The sequence below is a fragment of the Hydractinia symbiolongicarpus genome, chromosome 11 (genome assembly GCF_029227915.1).
Source record: "Hydractinia symbiolongicarpus strain clone_291-10 chromosome 11, HSymV2.1, whole genome shotgun sequence".
In the NCBI taxonomy this organism is placed as follows: Eukaryota; Metazoa; Cnidaria; class Hydrozoa; order Anthoathecata; family Hydractiniidae; genus Hydractinia; species Hydractinia symbiolongicarpus.
Window position 1 is genome coordinate 8,160,718 of NC_079885.1, and position 23,453 is coordinate 8,184,170.

Here is a 23,453-nt window from a genome sequence, read left to right on the forward strand (position 1 = left end):
AAATTAAAAAAACTATTTCAAAATATTTTTATATCGATTTTTTATTCTCACTGTAACATTCTTAGTACTTTAATCAGAGAAAAAACAAGACAAATTCCTGAGACCAAAACATTACGAATTTTTTTGGCCAAATTTTTGCTAAAACGCATTTTAAAATTTTTTTGGGATATTTTAAATTGGAAGATTTTTGCAAGGAAAAATTACGAGTTTATGTTTCAGATGAATGTTTTACAAAAGCAATGCAACAACATCTTTTTGTGTTCTTACAGATGGAAAGTGACACATGATGTTGTTAATGATAAAAAAGGTGGAAAAACCTTTAAAAGTCAAAATGTCCTCAAAGAGCACATGTATAAGAATTACACAACAATTATTCAACAGATAGCAAAATCATAAAATTCAATCGCTGTCAATTTGATGATCAAATGATAATGACATTGTAATATTTTTTTAGATGAGAAATAATCAAGCATAAACTCAGTGAAAAAATACGAAACAGTGGGTCTAAAATATCCTATTAACAACCCAAAAGCAAATATGTAACAGTGTCATTAATATTCAAACATTTACTCAATATTAGACAAGGTTGGTGATATTGTAAACAACTTTAGACCCAGTTTACAATTAGTTTCACTCAATACTTGCTGCTACAACTTTAAACTGGAAAAGAATTAACATAAAACAGTAGCAATCTAGTTAAGTTAATTATTCTTTTATCTTTTGTAGGAATAAATAAGTAGATTTCCATCAAAACAATTACAGCTACATTTGAAACAATTGGTCTAGGATAACCAGTAATTTCTTGAGCATTTTTGCAAGCATGACAGAGCTGTTCAAAAACTAATACTCTAATCTAAGAAACTTTTGCGAAAAAAACTTAGCAATAATATTACTAATATTATTAATAATACAGAGACTGTATCTGTCTGTTTGTATGTTAAATTTAATGACGTAATGGTGCGACGTCAATAATACTTCTTAACGTCAATATCTTATTAAATTAATGAAGCCATTACAATGCACCTAAAACTTTGAGGTCAAATAACTTAGAAACGGGGTGGTGACGTCAATGATTTTTCAATGCGTGGGTAACTAGGGACCACCTAAGACCAATTTGGGCAATTTTTTCAAGCCTGGGTCCCAACATCCGTTTCGGAATGGACAGGTTGATGACGTAATCAAAAAACCTTTAAATCCTAAATCTCTGCAACCGTTTGTCAAAAGTACATGATTCTATACATTTTCTTGATCAGCGTTTCAATATCTATACGATGAAGGCAACAGGTGTAGAAATTTCCAAGAACATTTTTTTGGTTTTGACAGGCCATTTCTGACGTCAGCAAAATTTTTAAACTCTTATATCACAATAACCGCTCATCAAAACCACACGAACATATACATTTTCTTGATCAGCGATTTAAGCTCTACACAATAGAGGAAACGTGAAAACAAAGTTTTATTTTTTTGTTGATGGGTTGCTGACGTCATCAAAATATTTATTCTGCCTCAGTGGATTTCTCTATGAGCCTTGTCGACTAGTCTATATGATAATACACTAAGTGTGTCCGTCTCTCCGTGACAGGCAAAGTGGATATGTTTATTTTCCTTTGATGTAGCCGAAAAAGTTATGTCTTATTTGTTAAATTTTATGACGCTACGGCGCGACGTCAATAACACTACTTTAACGTCAATATCCTATATAAAATTAATGAAGCCATGACAGTGCACGTGTAGGTAACTAGGGACCACATCATCATCATCATTCATCATTCTTGGGACCAACCTGGGACCAATTTGAGTAAGTTTCCCAAACCTTAGTCCCCGAATCCGTTTCAGTTTGGACGTGTTGATGACGTCACCAAAAAACCTTCAAAGCCAAATATTTCTGCAACTGTTTAAAAGTACCTGATGTTATACATTTTCTTGATCAGCGTTCCAAGATCTATACGATAAAGGCAACGGGTATACAAATTTTTAAAAAAATAATTTTTGTCTTTTCATAGGTCTTTGCTGACGTCAGCAAAAACCTTATGGCGTTTGTCCAAAACATATGATCCTATACATTATTTTAATCAGAGTTTTAACATCTACACATTATATGCACAGTGAAAACAAGGTTCTTATTTTTTTTGGATTGGTTACTGACATCATCAAAATTCAAATGACGCTTCCTTTTCATTTTTATCCTGCCTTAGAGGATTTTTCCATTGGCCTTATCGACTATGCATTTGTCAAAAACATATAATCCCGATATTATTTTGATCAGTCTACACATTACAGACAAAGAATAAACAAATTTCGCGAATTTTTTTTATCTGCACCGCACTGCTGACTTCAGCAAAACAACTAAAACAAATTTTCTTTTATTGAACTTTTGCCTAAGAAGATTTCTCCACGGGATTATTGACTAGTTTAGTGAATATTATCTTACAAAACTTCAAAATGCCTATACATGAAACTTTTTTAAGGACAAACTTTTTGAATTGTTCATTTGCATTTTTTTTAAATAAACTTGTTTAATTTCGTTAAATTTAGGATAAATTGACCCCATTTATTTTTTTTGCTTATGCATATCCTTTTTTGCATCAAAATCCTGCATACAGATCTGTAAAATGTTTAAAAAATGTTTCTTAAGATTACCATTATTTCTTAGGCAAATTAAACCCTTTAAAGGGTTGGGGGTCTTTTTTGAGAAGTTGAATGTCCTCCACCTTACCTTTGTCTTAAAGGGGCAATTGCGGAAGTCCCATGAAAGCCACATAGTAATGTCACTTTAAAAAAAACCCAGTCGGACTGTGAACAGTTAGTGTTAGGAAGGGCATCTAGATGAAAAACAATCCAAAACTCTTTATTAATGGCTGTGAGAACAGTTGATCATACAAACTGCGTAAACGGGACTGGAACTTTCAGGAGTAAAGGTGATTGCGCAAGGTAGGACTGATGTTAGGTGTGAGCATCGTCAGATTGTTACCCAGCTATCGCATTACAGAATAGATAACATTAGGTTGAGGATGGCTAATGTAAATGTTGGTGCACTGAGAGGTAGAGCAGGTGAGGTAGTTGATATGCTAAAATGTAGATCTGTTGATATGTTGTGTACAGGAAGTCAGGTGGAGAGGAGCTTCAGTGAGATTTGTTGGAGGTAGGAGGGCAAGGTATAAGCTTTTTTGATTGGTAATAGTGATGCATATGAAGGAGTTGGCATATTCGTTGCAGAGAAGTGGGTAGAAAAAGTAATAGATGTTATGCGTGTTGATAGTCATAGTATAGTGATAAAGTTTTTGATAGGTAATAGAATTGTCACCTTTCTGTCAGTGCAGTGTGGACTCAGCGAGGAAGATACTATATTATAATACCCGTATATGTCTGTCTGTACGTCTGTCTATTTGTTTGTCATACAAAATGTTAGCTTAGCTTCGCATAGCTGCACATAGCTGCTTCCCTCTCTACCACGCCTGAACAATACTAAAACAATCATAGTATTTGTTTTTTTCGTAACCTTTTCATCGTCCTACCAACCTTTTTATACATCTTTTTAAAGACACATCCCTTTTTACCACAAATTTCTCCACTGCAAAAAGTCCACATTTTTTACCTAGCCACCCCCACCATTAATCGGGACCATTAATCCGGAATAATAAGCCTGTCAACCTTTTTGTGCCAGAGTTTAGCTTTATTAAACAATCACAAACCTTATTAGTTTCACGTGTTTGCACAACCTGGCATTTAATTTTAGGCCAGGGCTTTCATGAGTTCATTAGAATATCGCAACCACGAGGCTATGAGGACAAATTGGTTTTACATTGCTTTTACACACTTTATTTTTTCCCAATATTTTCCCATTTTATTTGAAGCACTTAGCTACACCTTAACGTTTCACCCCTTAATATTTCTCAAGTTTTCTAGCCATAAATCTTAAACAAAACAATTTTAAGATTTTAGCTAGGAAGTAGATTTTGAGGTATAGCATTCTGCTGAAGCTAGCTACCTATACACAGCCTTATTTATTCCCATTCTTTTAAAGTTTTTATTCACTTTGGTATATCAATATTTAATTTTATGTTGGGGTTGTGGCTATTAGCTAGCTACCTAGGGGCCTTCAAAAATTTTTCTGGGCCCTGTTAGCAGGATATTGCTGCTAAGGGGAGGGAGTCTGAAGTGTAAGGGGAGGGAGTCTGAAAAAAAAAATCCGCTAAGGATTAAGAAATTTTAAAAATTTGTTTGTGACCTGGGAAATTTTTTCGAAGGCTCCCTAGCTCTTGACCTACCTTAAAAGTAAAAGTAAAAGTAGCCAAATGCAGTTTTTAGCTTAGGTAACTACACATGTTATTACTGTCATAAAAACTTTATCCACAAAGTATTATTTTTTTTAGCTGGACAGAGTAACTGTTTCCTGTTTTTATTTAAACCGTTGTGATAAAGTTTTTTTTGAAAAAAGCTATTACGCCTAGCTTGCCTGGTGTTAAGAATGGGCTGTTTTGTGTATTTTTATTTAAATTGAAGTTATGATAACTTATTTTGGGAAAAGGCTATTACGCCTATAGGCACGTGTGACACAGTTTACCTGTACTAAAGGCTCATTGCAGTGTCATGATTAATATGTTAATGCTTATTGAAACTTATTATGCAAAAGAAAACAATATTGACTAATTTTATTGCTATGAGGGAGTTAACACCATGAATAAACACGGTTTACCTGTACTAAGCGCTTAGTCTAGTGTTATTGTTATTGTGTTATTGTACCTACATGAATGTGCGACATTGTTTAACTGTACTAAGCCCGCGGCCCAGAGTACATTCATTTTTGAACTTTCACTGCAAACATTTTTTAAACAATAACAATGTTTGGTCAGGTGTTTTTACTATGAGAGGGTAACAACACGTTGTAGACTAAGCTAATTGTGCAGGAAATTTTTTTTTGAAAAATATATGAGAAAATTAGGTGTAAATGAGTGGCTAGTTACGATGGTACAGTCTATGTACAGCAATGCTTAAGTCGTGTCAGGATTAACGATTCACTTAGTGATGAATTTAGTGTAAATTTTGGTGTACATCAGGGTTCTGTACTTAGTCCTTTGTTGTTTGTTCTAGTCTTAGAAGCGCTGTTGATGGAGTTCAGAACAGGTTGTCCATGGGAGTTATTGTATGCAGATGATTTGGTTCTCATAGCAGAATTAGTTGAAAAGTGGAAGAAAGGACTAGAAGAGAAAGGGCTAAGGGTGAACACAGCAAAGTCTAAAGTCATAATTAGTAGCATTGCAGCCAAGTGTGACCTTGTAGTTGGAAAGTGGCCTTGTGGAGTTTGCAGGAAAGGGGTTGGTAGTAACTCAATTTTTTGTCAGACTTGCAAGCATTGAGTACATAAGTGCAGTAGTATTGGTGGAAGGTTAAGAGCTGACATTCAGTTTGTATGCAAGCGTTGCAAAGGTGAAATTATAGAGAATGAAGTATTTCCAGCTTCAATGATGTACAACAGTGGCTCGTTAGAGATAGTTGAGAACTTCTGTTACTTCGGTGATATGTTGGGCAGTGAAGGGGGTGTTGGAAGAAGTGTTACCTGCAGGATAGGTTCTGCTTGGAAAAAGTTCAGAGAGTTACTTCCTTTGTTGGCTAGCAGAGTCTTGTCAAGTGAGTTAAAAGGTAGGTTGTATGAGGCCTGTGTAAGAAGTGTTATGTTGTACGGTAGTGAGACATGGTCAGTGAAGTAGAAAGATCTTGACTGTTTAGAAAGGAATGATATGAGAATGGTTAGGTGGATGTGTAACGCCAGTCTGAGAGACAAAAAGAGTTCAGATGAGCTAAGAAGCAGGCTAAGTATCCGTAGAATTAAAGATGTTATCCAGATAAGAAGATTGAATTGGCTGGGGCACTTGGAAAGAATGGAGGGGATAATTGGGTAAGAAAGTGTGGAGACTTGATAGTTCCTGCGGCAAAGCCCAGAGGCAGACCGAGAAAGACTTGGCAGGAGGTTATAAGGACAGACTTGATACAGAGGAAGTTGAGTTTAGATCTAACACAGTCTAGATCAGATTGGAAGAGGTTCATTAATATACCCCGTCCAACCCATGCTAGCATGGAAAACGGACGTTAAGCCAAGAATGATGATGATGATGATGATGATATTATACCTGAAACACTCTGTGCGCTTCACCAGGTTTACGACAGACTGCATACCTATACTACAGTACTCAGCCTGAATGTGTGGCACAGTTTACGGTTCTTATTAATTTCAATGCTGGGTAATACTTTTACTTGTGGCGCTTACCCTGGCGTGCGACGCCGAGTCCCCTGGCTATTAGTTAATAGCAGTCACATCAAGGTTTGCACACAGTCAACTTGTCAAGGTGGGCGGCCACTTTAATGGTCATGTTGGGAAGTCATCTGAAGGTTATAGATTTGTGCATGGAGGCTACGGATTTGGGAGCAAAAATAAGAAGTCTATCTACATGCATACAATCAAATGTACTTCGTTTTATTTTTTCATTCAAATCTCCTTAATTAACAAAAAATTGATAGATTTATAAAGTGTTACTGCCTCCATGGCAGTTTATTTATTTATTTGTTATATGTTTATGTGTTACCCTTTTATATCTTTTTTTTGATGTTGTTAATTGTGTTAGTACAAGTGTGTCTCTCAAGTTTCCATGTGGGCATTAGTTTCTATGTAGTGATGTCACAGCGTGTTGTTCTATTGTGTTGCTTTATAATTGTTTGTTTAATTGTCCATTAGGGACTTCTGTTTTATATAGTTGTTCAGTTAGATGAACAGTTTCGTGAATTGCTTAAGAGGCATGCTAGGTGCCAAATATTGTTAGGAGTTCCAGAGGAGGAAGATGACGCTTTAGTCAATATGTTGGATAAAGACATCTTAAAACGAGATGTAGAGAATTGTTGAGTGAAAGTGAAGGCTTTGACAACAAATCCTGTAGTAATTCACAAAGATCATGTAGAAGCAAGAGATCTAAAAACACAACCAGCTCAGTTAGAGAAGCTGCTATTTGAGAAAGAGCGATGCTTGCAGAATTACAAATTAAGGCAGAATTTCTAGAGAAGCAAAAGGAAGTTGCTAAAGTAAATATGGAGTTTGATATGGCTAAATCAGCAGCAAAGCTGAAGGTATATCAGCAGGAGGATATGGAGTCTTTGGATCAGTCCATTAGATCCTTTCCCATAGAGAATATGAACAAGGACAAATTTGTAGAAGATTATGTAATATGAACAATGTAGAAGAAAGAATGGTCCATAAGAGGTTACCAGATACTAGACAGTATGTTTCTAGAAAAGCGGAAGGCAATGGAAGTGAATTAAGATTGCTATCTGACATGTTGAAGCACATACAAGCACCTAAAGTTGATCTTAATGTATTCGGTGGAAACGTTTTAGATTATGAGTATTTCATGACTACTTTCATTGAATCAGTGGAAACAAAGATAGTCAAGGATGTTTAACCCGATTGATACAGTTCTTAGAAGGTGAAGCGAAGGAGTTAGTAAAATGTTGTGTTTACCTTCCAGCGGAAGAAGGTTATTTGAGGGCAAAACGGTTGTTAGACAAAAGATATGGTGACAGAAATCGTGTATTGAGTGAATATCAAAAGCAGCTTTCAAATTGGCCAAAACTAAAACCAAATGAACCAGAAAGTTTTAGAAGGTTTTATTTCTTTCTTACCAAGTTTGAATCTGCAGTGTTATCATATATTTGTACCAGTGGTAATAGCCTGGAACTTCTTTAATGACTACAAGGTAAATTACTAGTTTATTTGCATGATAGATGGAACCGTCAAGTATTTGATATCAGAGAGAAAGGAAGAGAAGTTGGATTACAGGACTTCATCAGTTTAATTGACAAAGAAACAACTTTGGTGAATGATCCTTTGTACTCTCGACAAGCAATGTCAGTTCAATCACCAAAATTACTTGATGAAAAGGTAAAACACAGGCAGAAATCGTTTGCTACTAGTTTTAATAGGGGAAACGTGATTGTTTGCCCTTGCTGTGGTAAATATCATGATTTCAGAAACGTCTATGCTTCTGTTGCTACGAAGAAATGAGTAAAAGTCATTCAGCTAAGACATGCAAGAGTCGTAGAAAATGCAAGACATGTGGAGAAACACATCCTACCGGTCTCCATGGATACAAAAGGAGGATGGAGAAAAAAGATGAAAATAAAGATGACAACGAAGGTGGAAGCAATGACACAAGGTCAAGACAAGACAGTTCGCTCCAATCTTATAAACACACTTGATTGTTGGTCAATAGGAGTCAATGCAGAAGTTACCAGTCTTTGCATCGTTCCTGTCAATTTATGACATCAACGAAGGCCTGAAAAATCAGTTAAGACATTTGCATTATTAGACAATGGCAGTCAAGGTACATTTATAAGAGAAGATTTATTAAATGAACTAAATCTAGAAGGAACTAAAACATCAATATCTTTGAAAACTATGCATGGAGAGAAGAATGAGAAATGTCTGTTTGTTGAAAATCTTGCAGCTTCATCCTTATAGTCAGGCCTGTTTATATAAGGCGCATGATCACGCGCCTACGCCTCCGCGCACACCTACCTCAACCTTGGAGCCTCAACCTAGGTGCGTGATGAATCGTGCGCCTTCCAAAATTAGATGGGCCATGGCAAAATTTATACAAACATCCATTCGCACAATGAGACTTTCTTGCATAGACTTGAACAACAGTATTTCCATTACTTTGTACACCTCACAAAGTTTAAACTATTTTAAGGGGTGGGGGGACGTTCACAAAGCAAGCTTAGAGGCAGTGAGCCCCAAACACTGCGCCGCAATCAATAACGGTAAATAATCATGGTCAAGCATTAACAAGTTACCCCGGGTAATAGCAACCCAATTTTCGTTAGTTGTTATTAATTCCATTAAACTTAGTTTGTATCTGCTTGTGGTTAAAAAATTAAATTTAGGCGAAAAAATTAAGTAAGTATAAAAAAGGGAAATTACGAATGTTCTCGTTATGAAGAAATAAAAAATTTAAAATGCGATCTAAGAAAGCATTTCTATCGCCACTTTTCGTTTTTAAACTATTAAAATGCAATATAAGAAAACATTTCTATCGCCTCTTTTCATTTTTAAACTTTTAAAATGCGATCTAAAAAAACATTTCTATCGCCGCTTTTCAGTTATAAACTTTTATAACGCGATCTAAAAGAGCGTTTCTATCGCAGCTATTCATTTTTAAACTTTTGAAATGCGATTTAAAAAAACATTTCTATCATCACTATTTGTTTTTAAACTTAAATGTGATCTAAAAAAACATTTCTATCGCCGCTATTCGTTTTTAAACTTTTAAAATGCGATCTAAAAAAACATTTCTATCATCGCTATTCGTTTTTAAACTTTTAGAATGCGATCTAAAAAAACATTTCTATCGTCGCTATTCATTTTTAAACTTTTAAAATAGTCAGATATTTTGTTTTAAATAATTTATGGTTACTTTGCTATGCTAAAAATGCTAAATGGTGATAGCTGTTTTTGTTATAAGGTTTAAAATCACGCATCTAAGAAAATCAAGGTGCGTGATAATGATCGCGCACCTCGATAAATATAGGTGCGTGATGCACCCCACGCCAGTTAAAAAAGTTATGACCAGGCCTGTATAGTAGTATAGAGCTTCCTGTAGACTTGTATGAAGTGCCAACTCTGAGGAAAGTTAAAAGGTGGGGTTATCTAGATGGCATACTTGATCACCTTCCGAACAATTGAAAACATATCTTGGTTTATTAATAGGAGGTAATTGTCCAGCAGCGTTGGAGCCTATGAAAGTTGGTGGTCCCTATGCTTATCAGTCAAGGTTGGGATGGTGTGTTGCCGGACCAATCGCATCAAGTAAGAATTTGAAATTGTCTACAGCGTGGTGAGTTCAAAGATGGTTGGATGAACCAGATAATGTTATTTATATACCATCACGATTTTTGTGAGCTACCATCTAACAGAAATAAATCTTATTCTCAGTTAAGCAAAGCCTTCTCAAAGTCAGAAAGAAAGTTTCTTGATAAAATGGAATTCGAAGTAGAACGAGTTGATGGGCATTATCAAATACCTTTACCATTTTCTAATGAAAATGTTATAATGCAAAACAACTGTAAACAAGCTGTTCAAAGAAGCATGCATTTGAACAGGAAGCTAGAGAGAAATAAAATTATGCATGCACATCACGTAGACTTTATGACTAATCTGATTGATAAGGGATTTGCTGTTGAAGTAGATGATTTGAACAAGGAGGAAACTCCAGGTCATATATGGTATCTTCCATATCATGGTGTTTATCACCCTAAGAAACCTAACAAACTTCGAGTGGTATTTGATTGTAGTGCAACTTATCATCATGCAACTGAATCATTAAATGAAAGTTTGCTGCAGGGTCCTGGACTGACGAATCAATTAACTGGTGTTTTAACAAGATTTCGACAGGAGAAAATAGCAATCATTAGAGATATTGAAGCCATGTTTTATCAAGTGAAAGTTCCTGTTAAGCATCAGAACTTTTTAAGATATCTATGGTGGCCTAATGGAAACCTATCCCTTCCTTTGAAGGAATTTAGAATGACAGTTCATTTGTTTGGTGGTAAGTCATCACCAGGTTGTTCTAATTATGCTCTAAGAAAAACTGCTACCGATTTCGAGAATGAATATGGCAGTAATAGTGAGGGCCACTATGTAATTTCGTGTGCACATGTGTGTTAAAAGTGATTTTTTGATTTAAAGTTGTTCCTTAGGTCCCAAATTACCAAAAAAATATGGGTGGCAAAATTTTTTGTCCCATCGGACCAAATTAGATGACGTCATCACTTTTACAGTCAGCAAAAAAATAATTTCACATTTATATGTCATATTATATATCGTTGAAAAGAGGAGATCGAGTGGATCAAAAAAAATGTAAGAACCATGTCTTCAAAACGTAACGTTCGAAAGATATTACTATTCAAACTTTGTACAAATTACAGACCGATAATTTACTGACCCAGCACAAAAATGACTATAACCTGCTCAATAGCGAAGTTTTTTTGTTGAATTTTAGTATGGTATTGGGTCACCCAATGTCTTTCTGTTTGATCAAAATTTATTGTTCAAATCACTTCAAGGGATAATTTACAGACCAGTAATTTACAGACCAAAGCACGTGTTTAGTTGTTTACTTTCTTTCTGGCAATTTCACAAAGTTAAAAAAATTGCTGAAAATAATGACAAAAAACAACTTCAGCAATGCTTGTACAATGTTTCATTCACTCATCATCACTAGAACTATATTCATCTGACTCGGATTCATCGCTTGCGCAACCACTGTTTTGACACGTCGTACATTTACACATGTCAGTGCACAAAAAACCATTTTTACGGCATTTACATCGGTTGGATATGCAACTTGTTTTGCAATTACAAGAACTTAACTCGATGAGTGCCAACGGTGCAGGAAGTTCATCAGTCATTATGGGGGATAAGTTACCGACTTCATCTGTATCCCAACCATAATTGACTGCATTCGGAAGTTGTTGAATGAGGATATGCGAGCTTCGTAAAACCATTGAAATGAAGTGACACCTGAATATTTTGTACTTCAATGCAGCTAATGTTGGTGGCAACATATCAGCATCACACTGGAATTTGGAGAATAAATGCCAACGCAATTGAGATAGTGATACCACGTCTGCAGGACATTTATTCCCCTTATACATTGAAACCACGAAACGTTCTAAGCTTTCCAGTGTTTCCAGGTTAGGAAGTTCGACAGTACTTCCAAGTGTCGATAATGCCAGAACCACCTCATTATCTGCCTGTAAAAAAATCTTCAGCCAAGCAGACTTCGATTTCTTGTTGAAACGCCCAGTTTGGTCACACCCTGTGAACGTATGAAAACCAAGAATAGCTTTCGCGTGTACTGCACCAAGGGCTTCAAAGCAATTACGAATATCAATATCACGTAGAGTAGAACCTCGCCCTGTTCTAAAAATGGTATTTATTGGTAACATCTCATAGTAGTAAATTAGCAGTAGAAACACCGCAGTATCCGGAGAGTAAACAATACAACTGGTGAAAGGAGATTGTTGTGCAACATCCATAGCATTATATATAAGTGCTGTGTCAGCTTCTTCGTGGTCGTGTATTCTGCAATCAACAAAATTTGATTCCATTTTAGTATCATAAGTCACTATATACCGAATATGCAATGATGAAAGAGCCTCCATCACTTTCTTTGCCAGGTAGATGGTTAAAGCTTGCTTTGTATTAATGTGGGAAAGAAATTGCTTGAGACTAATGGATGAAATATTGGTGTTGTCTGATACTTTGTATCGAACTTCATTACCAGATGTACGATGCTTTCTTGTCCGTGCTTTCAAGGAGTTTTCTATATAGCGATCAAATACCAATCGTATTTCATCACATCCTCTTGAAATTTGTAGTACACGTTCTGTGAAAGCTGATGCAAAATCCTAAAAAATTAACAGAGTATTTCACAAGTGCGTCAGAAAATTACGTAAGATAGTGATAAATTGAATACATACCTTGCATGTTTTAACTGCCGGTGTTTTTGAAGTTTGATTCACAACAGCCATTCCATCTATAATGATTACTTTGTTTGTTTCGACTTCTCCAGATAAACCATTGGTCGTTTGTCCTTTGCTGGCTAATTCCTCTATACCGTGAATCAATTTTGATTTGTCTAAACAAGCCAATGGAATTCCATCAGCACTGAACAAGGCCTTTGGTACAACAGAAAACCCAAAGTTGCCAATACAGTGCTCCAAATCCAACTCGGGACGTTTCCGTGCAGTGATTAAAAATCTTGATAGTAGCGTTTTTTTCCTTTTTGAGTTGTATAACTTTATCCTCTACTCTCTTTTTATAGATTTTCCAAGATCTTTGAAAGTTACTATTTTCACTTTTTTTAACGGTACCCATATCGATTTTGTTCCTTTTATCCTCTCCGTGACAAATTCTTCATAACATTTTGAGCCAATATCAGCATGTTGAAGTATTTGTGAATTGTGAAGAACAGCTTTTGAAACAACATTAAATACACAATCGGATTGTCAGAAGTTGACATCGAAGTCATCCATGGTACAAAGCAATTTATTGACGTTAGAAGCTATCCTGCTACATGTTGAGCCACTCAATTGGTAGTGTTGCTTTCTTTGATCAACATTGACATTTTGTATATCACAAAACTCTTTCGATAATGATGCAAGTATAGGAGAAACAAGGCAAAATCTGTTCAATGTAGATGGTTGTTGTAACAGTCCTTTAATGCCTCCAGTGACCTTCATTACCTTATTCTCCTGCTCCATCGCGTGATCGGACCCAATGGCAGTGAATGGTATATTGGTTTTGGCAATTGCGAAATTCTCTTTCAAGTAGGACCAGGTCTTCATGTCTGTTTCTTCTAAATTCTTCATGTCTGCCAGATACAAAGGTGTTAATCGGGCGTAATTAATTTGATTGTGGGAGAAAAAATATTTCACTAAACCACTCAAAGAGACAAGATGTAATTCCCAAAGTCCTTGTTACATAGCACGAACGAAAAGCAGAAGTGATTCATACATTTTGATGAAATTTCGCAAAAACAGAGATTGATGATCCATAGCCTTGTCTAATTGAGAAAACTTTTCAAAAATCCCAATTCTCTCACAAAGTTCAATCAACTGTTTGTGTTGCTCCTTACATTCAACTTTGTCAGAACATTTTATGTTTAAGAATTCTTCCCTTGCAACTCGAACATCACACATAAAATTACACATTTCGTCAGCATCCAATCCGTCACGCAAATACACTCTGAATAGCGCAAGGTACATTACCATATATGCTTCCATACATCTCTTCATATGCTTCCCATTAATTATCTGCGTTAAAGTTGTTTCGCCGTATATGCCTGCCTCAACAAATAATTTGTCAATTCCACTTCCATCAATGTATTTTCCAATCATTTTTAAAGCTGCAAAAACAATGTGCAATTCACCCAAACGGAATACGAAATTTTCACTGATGTGCTTTTTTTTTCGAAGCTGCATACACTTACTATACAACTGGAGATCAAGTGTTACAATCGTTTTGTTTTCTCCTGTGACTTTGACATTGATCCCTTGCACAATTTGTAGCGCTGTGTAAAGATTTGACCAATCTGTGGAAGTGCCAGGATAGAGAGGAAGACCCTGGCAGGTTGATATTTCAACTTTGTCTGTAACCAGTGAATTATAAGCAGCCCAAGTTGGCAAGCTTCCAATTCTTTCGTCATCCACTGTCTGATAGAATGACCATGCTAGATCTTCTTTGATATAGTGCTTAGCTTCGAGATCATTGCCTAATATTTCGAACTTTGGGAACTTTTCATCAGGAAGAATTGGTTTCTCACATGACAATGTTTGGTTGAATTGATTATGGATGAATTTCATTTTTGTATCACTATGGCGTGGAATTTCAAGATGTTCGATGCTCTTTATGCCCTTTTGAAAAAGTATTTGACCAGTTTCATGAAATTCATTTTTACCATCTGGAGTGTCATTTTTGAAATCAGTATTATCAACTGCAAAGTGAATTGGCACTCCTTTTTTGATATTTGGGGGAACATATATTCCGTCATTTTCTTTCATTTTCTCTGAAACTGCATTAGCTAATTCTATTTCAATTTTCACGATTTTATCATAGCTAACAGTTAAGTTAAGATCAGATAAACAATCTAACACCTTTTTACTCCTAGTCTCTTTATCGATATGAAGACCTAATCCGACCGTGAAGGGTGTTCAACAATTATTTCTAAATCCTCCATCACTGGTTCCTATTTTTGGCTTGTGGTTGCTTTGCCTATTTGTTTTCAAACAATTAATAATGACTTGACATATGTTACTAACACAGTTGTCGATCGAAGATGCTCTTCTGTTTGAAGTGTCAATGCTTTTTCTTGGACCAATTATCAACCATCTTATGAGTGACTTTAACAACTTTGGTACAACAAATCCGTCATAACTGCCATTAAATTGCCATGGTTGTTGTTTGAGAAGTTGTTCACGCACTAGTTTTGCGCACTCGAATATTGTAGCGACATCATCTACAGGGTTTTGAAAGTTCAACTCGATTGCTTTTGATTGCGTCTGGGTTGTACAAATTCTTTCTGATTCTGTTCTTGATGGAGGTCTTGAAAACACTATGTCCTCAATATTTTCTGTTAACAAGTGCTTTAAATATCGCTTGTAATTGATTTGGTTGCTTTCGGAGTTTCCCATTAAGTTGTTGTATGTATAGTTAACATCGTTCATACTTATTACGTTGTTGTGTGATTCCCCCAATAAATGTTTGATTATGTTAATTATTTCAACATCTGCAAGTGCGCGGTCTGTATCTTCCATATTTTGTAGCTGTGATATGTCTTGATGTAATGCTAAAGCCTCTCTCTGAACCTTCACCCAACATGCTAAATGATATTGGGCATCATTTGCTATAGCATCAGCGTTAGGAATATTGTTCATACGGATGAAAAATGATTTATTTGCTATAAGCTTCGAGACCTCCAGCATCTTTGTTGCTACCGTCTTAGACATAACTTTATGTATCTTTCCTCCCCTTTCTTGACAAATAATGCAAAGGTGTTTTTGAAACATAATTCCACTTGAGCGCAATGTTTTTTTTTCATTTTGTTTCACAGATACAACAAATGATGGGCTAAAACTGTCCGAAGACTCTTTTGATACTGGCCGTTTCTTTAACCTGTCTATCTCTGTTTTATTTGTGGCCATTTTGTAACAATCAGAATGGTATGAAGACTTTCCTTCAACAAGCTGTACAATATCATATGACTTCAGTTTTTCCCAACAATCTAGATACTTCGAATCACCACAACTAACTCTTTCCTCCAGACATGATAATAACTTTTTCAAATACTGCTCTTTTGGGTTGCCAACATTCTAAACAAAATACGACATCTTGGTCAAAGTATCAAACAAAAATCTTTCTCTCAAAACTCTCAGAACTCAGAACAGAAATGGGAAAAAATGTTTAAGTAAGGCGGTACCTTTTTTGATGTATCTTTCTGACACACTATACATTTCCCAAAATCCAGCACATTTATTGTTTTTACACAGTTAACATCCATTTTAATTCGGTCTATTCATTTTATTATTATGCATGTATGTCTATACTATAAACTTTACATTACACTTCACTAACACTTCGAAATTAAACAGTCTAGCTATGAAATTGAACAATAGAATGTTTTCTAGAAATAGAACATTCGAATTCTATGTCTATGTCTATGAAATCGAACAATTATAAAACAAAACTTGTTATTATACTGATACTAATACACACAAAATGTCTAAGTGAAATTCGCTACTTGCTTTTCAAAACTAAAGTAAACAACTAAACACGTGCTTTGATCTGTAAATTACTGGTCTGTAAATTATCCCTTGAAGTGATTTGAACAATAAATTTTGATCAAACAGAAAGACATTAGGGTGACCCAATACCATACTAAAATTCAACAAAAAAACTTCGCTATTGAGCAGGTTATAGTCATTTTTGTGCTGGGTCAGTAAATTACCGGTCTGTAATTTGTACAAAGTTTTAATAGTAATATCTTTCGAACGTTACGTTTTGAAGACATGGTTCTTACATTTTTTTTGATCCACTCGATCTCCTCTTTCCAACGATATATAATATGACATATAAATGTGAAATTATTTTTTTGCTGACTGTAAAAGTGATGACGTCATCTAATTTGGTCCGATGGGACAAAAAATTTTGCCATCCATATTTTTTTGGTAATTTGGGACCTAAGGAACAACTTTAAATCAAAAAATCACTTTTAACACACATGTGCACACGAAGCTTTATATCAGAACATAGCAGCCCTCACTATAACGCAGCAGAAACATTAAAAAAGAATTTTTATGTGGATGATATATTAAAGTCCTGTCCTGATGTCATCGCTACATTAAAACTGCTAGCAAATGTTTTTAGTATGTGTGCAGCTGGTGGATTGCGACTTACCAAATTGTTTTCTAATTAAAGAGAAGTTCTGCAAAAAATACCGGATGCTGAGAAAGCTAAAGAATTAATGAATTTAGACCTATCATTACCAATGGAAAGAGTCTTGGGTGTGGAGTCGTGCATAGAAAACGATGAATTCAGTTTCAGAATCATGCTTAAGGATACACCATTAACTACAAGAGGGATTCTCTCGTCTGTTAGCTCGATTTACGATCCACTTGGCTTTGCATCACCAGTAATGTTATTTGGCAGGCAGCTGAGGCAACAGATTTGTGCAGACAAAAAGGAGTGGGTTGATCCAGTGAGTGATGAACAATGTATTGGAAAAGTGGAGAAAGGATCTTTATGTTTTAGAGCAGGTTAAAGTTAGGCGCTGTTTTAAATCTGAAAAATTCCAGTGAAAAATTCCAGTGAAGTGAAGCATGTATCGTTACATCATTTTTCTGATGCATCCAGTGTATCCAGCTTTCTTATGGGAAAATCCAGAGTTGCACCTTTGGAACCAATGAGCATTCCCAGATTAGAATTATAAGCAGCAGTTGTATCAGTGAGAGTGGCAAATATGCTGAAGGAGGATGTTAGAAATTAAAATTGACGAGGAGTACTTTTGGACGGACAGTCAGGTAGTTTTGGGGTACCTTAGAAATGAATCAAAACAATTTCATATTTTTGTAGCAAATCGTATCCAGAGAATTAAGGAAGGCTCACACCTTAAACAGTGTTGTTAATTGTGTTAGTACAAGTGTGTCCCTTAAGTCTCCATGTGGGCATTAGTTTCTATGTAGTGATGTCACAATGTGTTGTTCTATTGTGTTGCTTTATAATTGTTTGTTTAATTGTCCATTAGGGACTTCTGTTTTATATAGTTGTTTAGTTGTTCAATTGTTTAGTTGTTGCAGTGTGTGTGCATGTAGTGAGCTACTTGTAGCAAATATGTGTATAGCAAATTAGTAAGTTTTCTTTTATATTTGTACTAGTCGATAAAACCCGTGGAAAAATCTTAGGCAGGATAAAAGTGAAAAAAGAAACACCATTTCAATTTTGATGACGTCAGCAACCCATCCATCAAAAAAAATAGAATTTGATTTCACGTTGCCTCTATTGTGGAGAGCTTAAAGCGCTAATCAAGAAAATGTATATGATCATGTGCTTTTGATGAGCGGTTAATGAGATATAAGGGTTTAAAAATTTTGCTGATGTCAGCAATGGCCTGTCCAAACCCCATTTTTTTTTATACCCGTTTATACCCGTTGCCTTTATCGTATAGATCTTGAAACGCTGATCAAGAAAATGTATAGGATTGTGTACTTTTGACAAATGGTTGCAGAGATATAAGGGTTTGAAGGTTTTTGATGACGTCATTAACCCGTCCATTCCGAAACGAATTCGGGGACCCAGGTTTGAGAAAATTACCCAAATTGGTCCCACGTGGTCCCTAATTACCCACGCGGTGAAAAATCACTGACATCACCACCTTGTTTCCAGGTTATTTGCCCTCAAATTTTAGGTGCACAGTAATGGCTTCACTAATTTCATATAAGATATTGACGTTAAAGTAGTGTTATTGATGTCGCTCCATAACGTCAGAAAACTTAACATATTAGGCATGCAATTTTCGGCAACATCAAAGGAAAATGAACACATCAACTTTCCCTGTTACGGACAGACACAGTCTCCGTATTATTATAAGAGATGTCATTTAACTTTATGTTTTTTCTTGTACTTATTTTTTGCTATCATATTTATTTATCTAGTGTTTTATGTCCTTTTGTTTGAACTTTTGTATTTTGTTTTAGCTTTGTTGTTGTAACAATTTTGAAAGATGAGTTTATTGTTATAACACTCAGTTATATTATTCCCTAACTATAACAATTGTGTTTGTGCTGTTATATGAAGGAGTGGTCATTGATATTCTCGAATTTCACTTGATAAGTGAAAAGACTACAACCAAAAAACAACATAAAATTTGATACATTGAGTACAGGGCCTAATTTCAATTTCGAATTGAAGCGGCTTTCGAATGTCTCCTTGTATCATTTTTATTTTGTTCATTTTTATGGAGGAGTTGAGAAAATGTCGATTATAAAGCAGCTAGCAAAAAAATGCTTTGGAAAATAGCAGAAAAATCAATCTTCATCACAAAGTAATGTAGTAGACGACAACGAATCATTAACAGAGGAAAATGAATCATATCTTTGCAGAAATGATAATGCTAATTAAATTTTCAGATTTTCAATTAGGACTTTTAACTGAATTTCGTATATTTTGCAAAATAAATTGAGATTTAAACTATATTTGGTAGTGGAACCTTCAATATTTGCCCACGTGTACCTGTAGCTGATATTTTTTTTTCTTATATTAACCATCTCAAGCAGAGACTGGATTGGGTTCTGTGGAATATCAGGCAGTAGTGGATGCAATCAAGAGTGCAGTTAAAAATGATCTGAGCAAAATTTGTGGTCCCTATGTGAGATTTACTGATGCAGAACATTATGAGATAGGGAAATACGCTGCTCAGAATGGAAACAAAGCAACCATCAAACGCTAAAGTCCAAGAATCTCAAAGAGAGCACAGTGCGGACATTCAAAGCGAAATATGTTTCTTGTGGAAAAACTACAATGGCAGAAAAATCATCTAGTACAGTCCCTATAAAAGATCTTTCAGACAAGCGGATGATCACATGCACTTTTACAATCTCATTAAATGGTATATTCTTACCGATACAATTGATCTATGCAGGAAAAAGGGAAAAAAGCATTCCAAAAATCAAATTTCTGAAGAGCTTTTCCTTAAGCGCCAATCCGACCCACTTCAGCAATGAAAGAGTCAATAAAATTGATTGAAGAGATTGTCATCCCGTATTTTCAAACAAAAAGGAAGAAACTTGGCTTGGCAGCGAATCATTCTAGTCTGGTAGTCATGGATGTTTTCGAAGGTCAAACAAATGATGCTGTTCAGAATCTTCTAAAGAAAAATCATTTTCCACAAAAGTACCAGCTAATATGACCAATCTGTTCCAGCAATTCGATTTGAGCGTAAACGGGTACCCCAAAGCTTATTTAAAGAAGCTATTCACTGAATGGTTTGCGAAGCAGATTAATAATGGTGTTAACAGTGACAAAAATCCAGGAAGTATTGAAGTCTCTTTGCAACTATCGATACTAAAACCTCTTCAAGCGAAATGGACTATTGACGAAATGACATCATTATCAGGAAAAGAAGTTATCTTGAAAGGCTGGGAAAGGGCTGGTATCACTGATGGAATTAAAATGTGTAGCTCGAAGCTCCCTACCCTCTGTCCTTTTCATGAGCTTGACCCATTGGTTCCTAATGAAGAAAAATATAATATTGGTGAAGCGATCACAAACAATAAAGATCAGTTAGTAGATGGCCTGACTCACTACACTGAAGATAGTGATGTTGACAGTGAATGGGAAGAAGAGTATGAAGAAATAGAAATATTTTTGAAGATGTATTTTAGTGATTTAATACACAAAGAAAATATTAGGAATATTTCCATGAAATTACACATCTGCTTTAATTCTGTGTTTTATCGTCTTTCTTAGAAACATCAAAAATAAAAAATCGCGAAATTAAGTACACGCGAAACGCATAAAATCTATTTTCAAAAAAATTTGTGAATAATACGTTTAAGGTAGAAGTGGGTTTAATAAGTTGGGTAATTAGTGCAAACAACTTAATTGCGAATTACAATGTCTGCAGTCCAAATCAAGTGATATTTATCAAGAATCCTAATACATATGGACATAGACAGAGCAACTGCTGACAGGTTTATATTAAAAACACGTCAACAGAAAAGATATGACAGATCGTCTGGAAATTAAAGTACAAGAATGGTGACAAAGATTGTAATCAGAGAAAACATTGACATGGCCCAGAAGTGACATTGAAAGTTAGGCTAGAACAGAGGAAAAGTTAGTTAAAGTTAAGCTTGGAACAATTACTAAGAGATGTTGCTTAACACTAAGTTTGATTGGGATTAAGATTCGTCTGACATTGATAAAGATAGGCAATGCTGCAGAAGTGTCAGGTGTTGTTGCAGAGATGGCAAAAACGTCTGGATATACTGTCTTGTTAATTGGAATATAAATGATTGTAATAGTCAATCGTTTTAAGGGCAGGGTGATGCCTTAGAAAGTGACCAATATAGAGGGTTAAAGTTGGTTGATCAAGATATGAAAGTTATTAAAAGAGTGATTGATAAGTTAATTGGAGCAAGAATTGATAGGACAGGAGAAGAAAATAGGATACAATTTGTTTTTGTTGTAGGGTGTGGCACTGCAGATGCAAATTTTTACTTAGACAACTTCAGGAAAAGTATTTAGAAAAAGAAAGAATTTTTATTTTGCCTTTGTAGAATTGAAGAAAACTTTTAAACACGAAGGTATTTGGTGGGCTAACTCCATTTTTGTCAGAATTTATTAGAGCAACAGTGATATTGCAGAAAGGTCACAATTACTGGTAGACAGTTTGACTGCCACTTCTTATACTTGTTGATAATTATTTTAACAAATTATCTCTTTAAGTTGTGTTATTTACTTCATTTTAAATTGCGTTTGTGTAGCTACCACTTGAAATAAATTTTCAGGTCATTTTAAAATAACATTGTTAATTCACCAACACTGTCTAAAGAAAGCTTTGTCATTGCACTTGCACTATGTTACTAATAATCTCTCTTTTAGAAATTGATATTCATTTTGTACATAAGCGTTGCATAGGTGACATAGACAACAAGATTAATGATGTACAATATTGGCCTGTATGAAATAGTCAAGACTTTTGTTACTTATGTGATTTTTTGTTAACTAGCGAGTATTGTCAATTGGAATAAAAGGTAGGCTGTATGCCACATGTTTAAGTATTATACAGGTGGTTAATTGGAATAAAAGGTAGGCTGTATGCCACATGTTTAAGTATTATACAGGTGGCATACAGCCTACAGTGCACAATTGACATGGCACATCATTGACAGATCTGCTTTTTTCAAATCATTAAAGCTTTTTTGAAAATCTTTAAACAGATCGTCTGAATCAGCAATGGCAGTCTGCAAACACAGCAAGGGTGATTCTGACTCTCCTAAAACAGTTGATGACGGTTTCTTTGATTACGACCTTCAAAAATCAGCCAGTATTTTCATTGCTAGCAAAATTGAAATCTTTGGACAGGGCTCTTTTTTCTCGACGGCTCTGCACATTAAAGGTACAACCAACCATTCCTCAGAAAGGCTAAACCCTATCCTGTTAGTTAAAAAATAGATGCTTTATTATTTGGAGGCGAAAATACAAGTTGAACGTTGGTCAACGTTGGACAATCGTGAAGATAAGAGCAATTGATCAACTGCATAAAACATTTGCGTGAGTTTGCAGACCCACTCTCCAAATATTTCAAATGATTTGACACTTTTAGATTAATTTTGCGATTTTGAGTTTGCTTCTGTTTAACTGCCCTGCTGCCAAGTTTTTTTAAAAACTCTTTTAGAAGAAGCTGCATGGCTATGATACTTACCAAGCTTCTTTACTTATCTATTAGGCAACCGCATAGCAAATTTGTAGGTCCAATACCTCTTATGGTTTTAAATATTGGCCTACCTCTTAAAAAGTTGTACATAGGGCATAAAATAATGCCAAATGAAGTTGTTGTGTTTGTGACCCTATGGGTGGAACAGATGAAATAAGTCATTATTGTTAATTAACAATGATATGCTCATTTTATCCACCTGCTGAGGCGTAACCTTAATTTTGCCACATAATATACAGAATCTTGTGATTTAAGATATTTGAGATTTAGCTATAAAATATTAGGAGAAATATTAAAAGACATTTTATTAAAATCTGAGGAAGAAATGAAAAGTTACTAATAATATGGCCTAATCTGTGTTGAAAACGTAATAATAAAATATACAAACTTTAGAAAAAACAACTGTCCCATGAATAAATATTTTTAAGAAATGTTCAATCAAAAAGACATACCTATGCTAGCAGCCTTTTGGTCTGTCTTTTGCTTCTTTTTCCCCTTACGTTTCTCCTTGTCACCAATTCCTTTCCTCAATATTTCTCTCGAAGACATCACTCTATTGAATTATCTGAAACAAAAAATCTTTTATTGCTTAATTATCTTTTTATATTCTCCCCTTGCATTCCCATTTTCAGAAAAGGAGAAAAGTTGGAAAAAGTATGCAGGTATGTTTCACATATTTATTTTCTATTTTTCGTTACGTTTTTTTATAACCATTTATATCACCCTGGACAACTATTACACTTCCCCCATTATTGGAAAAAGCTTTGCTCCAAAACTATACTGACTACTACAGAAGAAATAAATCTGCCTGAAAACCAAAGAAGGGTGCACCGCCTTAAAGAAAATTTGAAGGAACAATATCACTGAAACAAACATGCAACTTTTCAAAATCGCGTGAATGCCAATTTGTTA

At 35.1% G+C, this 23,453-nt stretch overlaps 2 protein-coding genes across 5 annotated transcripts in view; both read right to left on the bottom strand.

The window, feature by feature from the left end:
- LOC130614024 (uncharacterized) overlaps positions 1-23,453 on the bottom strand; it is a 49,591-nt gene that overhangs the window by 15,137 nt on the left and 11,001 nt on the right. For 3 of the 4 annotated variants that reach the window (XM_057435409.1, XM_057435412.1, XM_057435411.1), the window contains one exon: positions 22,994-23,106. In XM_057435409.1, the coding sequence (XP_057291392.1) occupies positions 22,994-23,090 (97 nt within the window). In that variant the 5' untranslated portion in view covers positions 23,091-23,106. Of the gene's footprint in view, positions 1-22,993; positions 23,121-23,453 lie in introns of all 4 variants that reach the window. The other variant, XM_057435410.1, reaches the window with a different exon arrangement.
- LOC130614034 (uncharacterized) lies at positions 35-13,522 on the bottom strand. The gene is made up of 2 exons (XM_057435428.1): positions 12,529-13,522; positions 35-12,456 (listed from the first exon to the last, which is right to left on the bottom strand). The coding sequence occupies exons 1-2, from the start codon at positions 12,577-12,579 to the stop codon at positions 11,251-11,253; spliced, it is 1,257 nt and encodes a 418-aa protein (XP_057291411.1). The 5' UTR covers positions 12,580-13,522; the 3' UTR covers positions 35-11,250.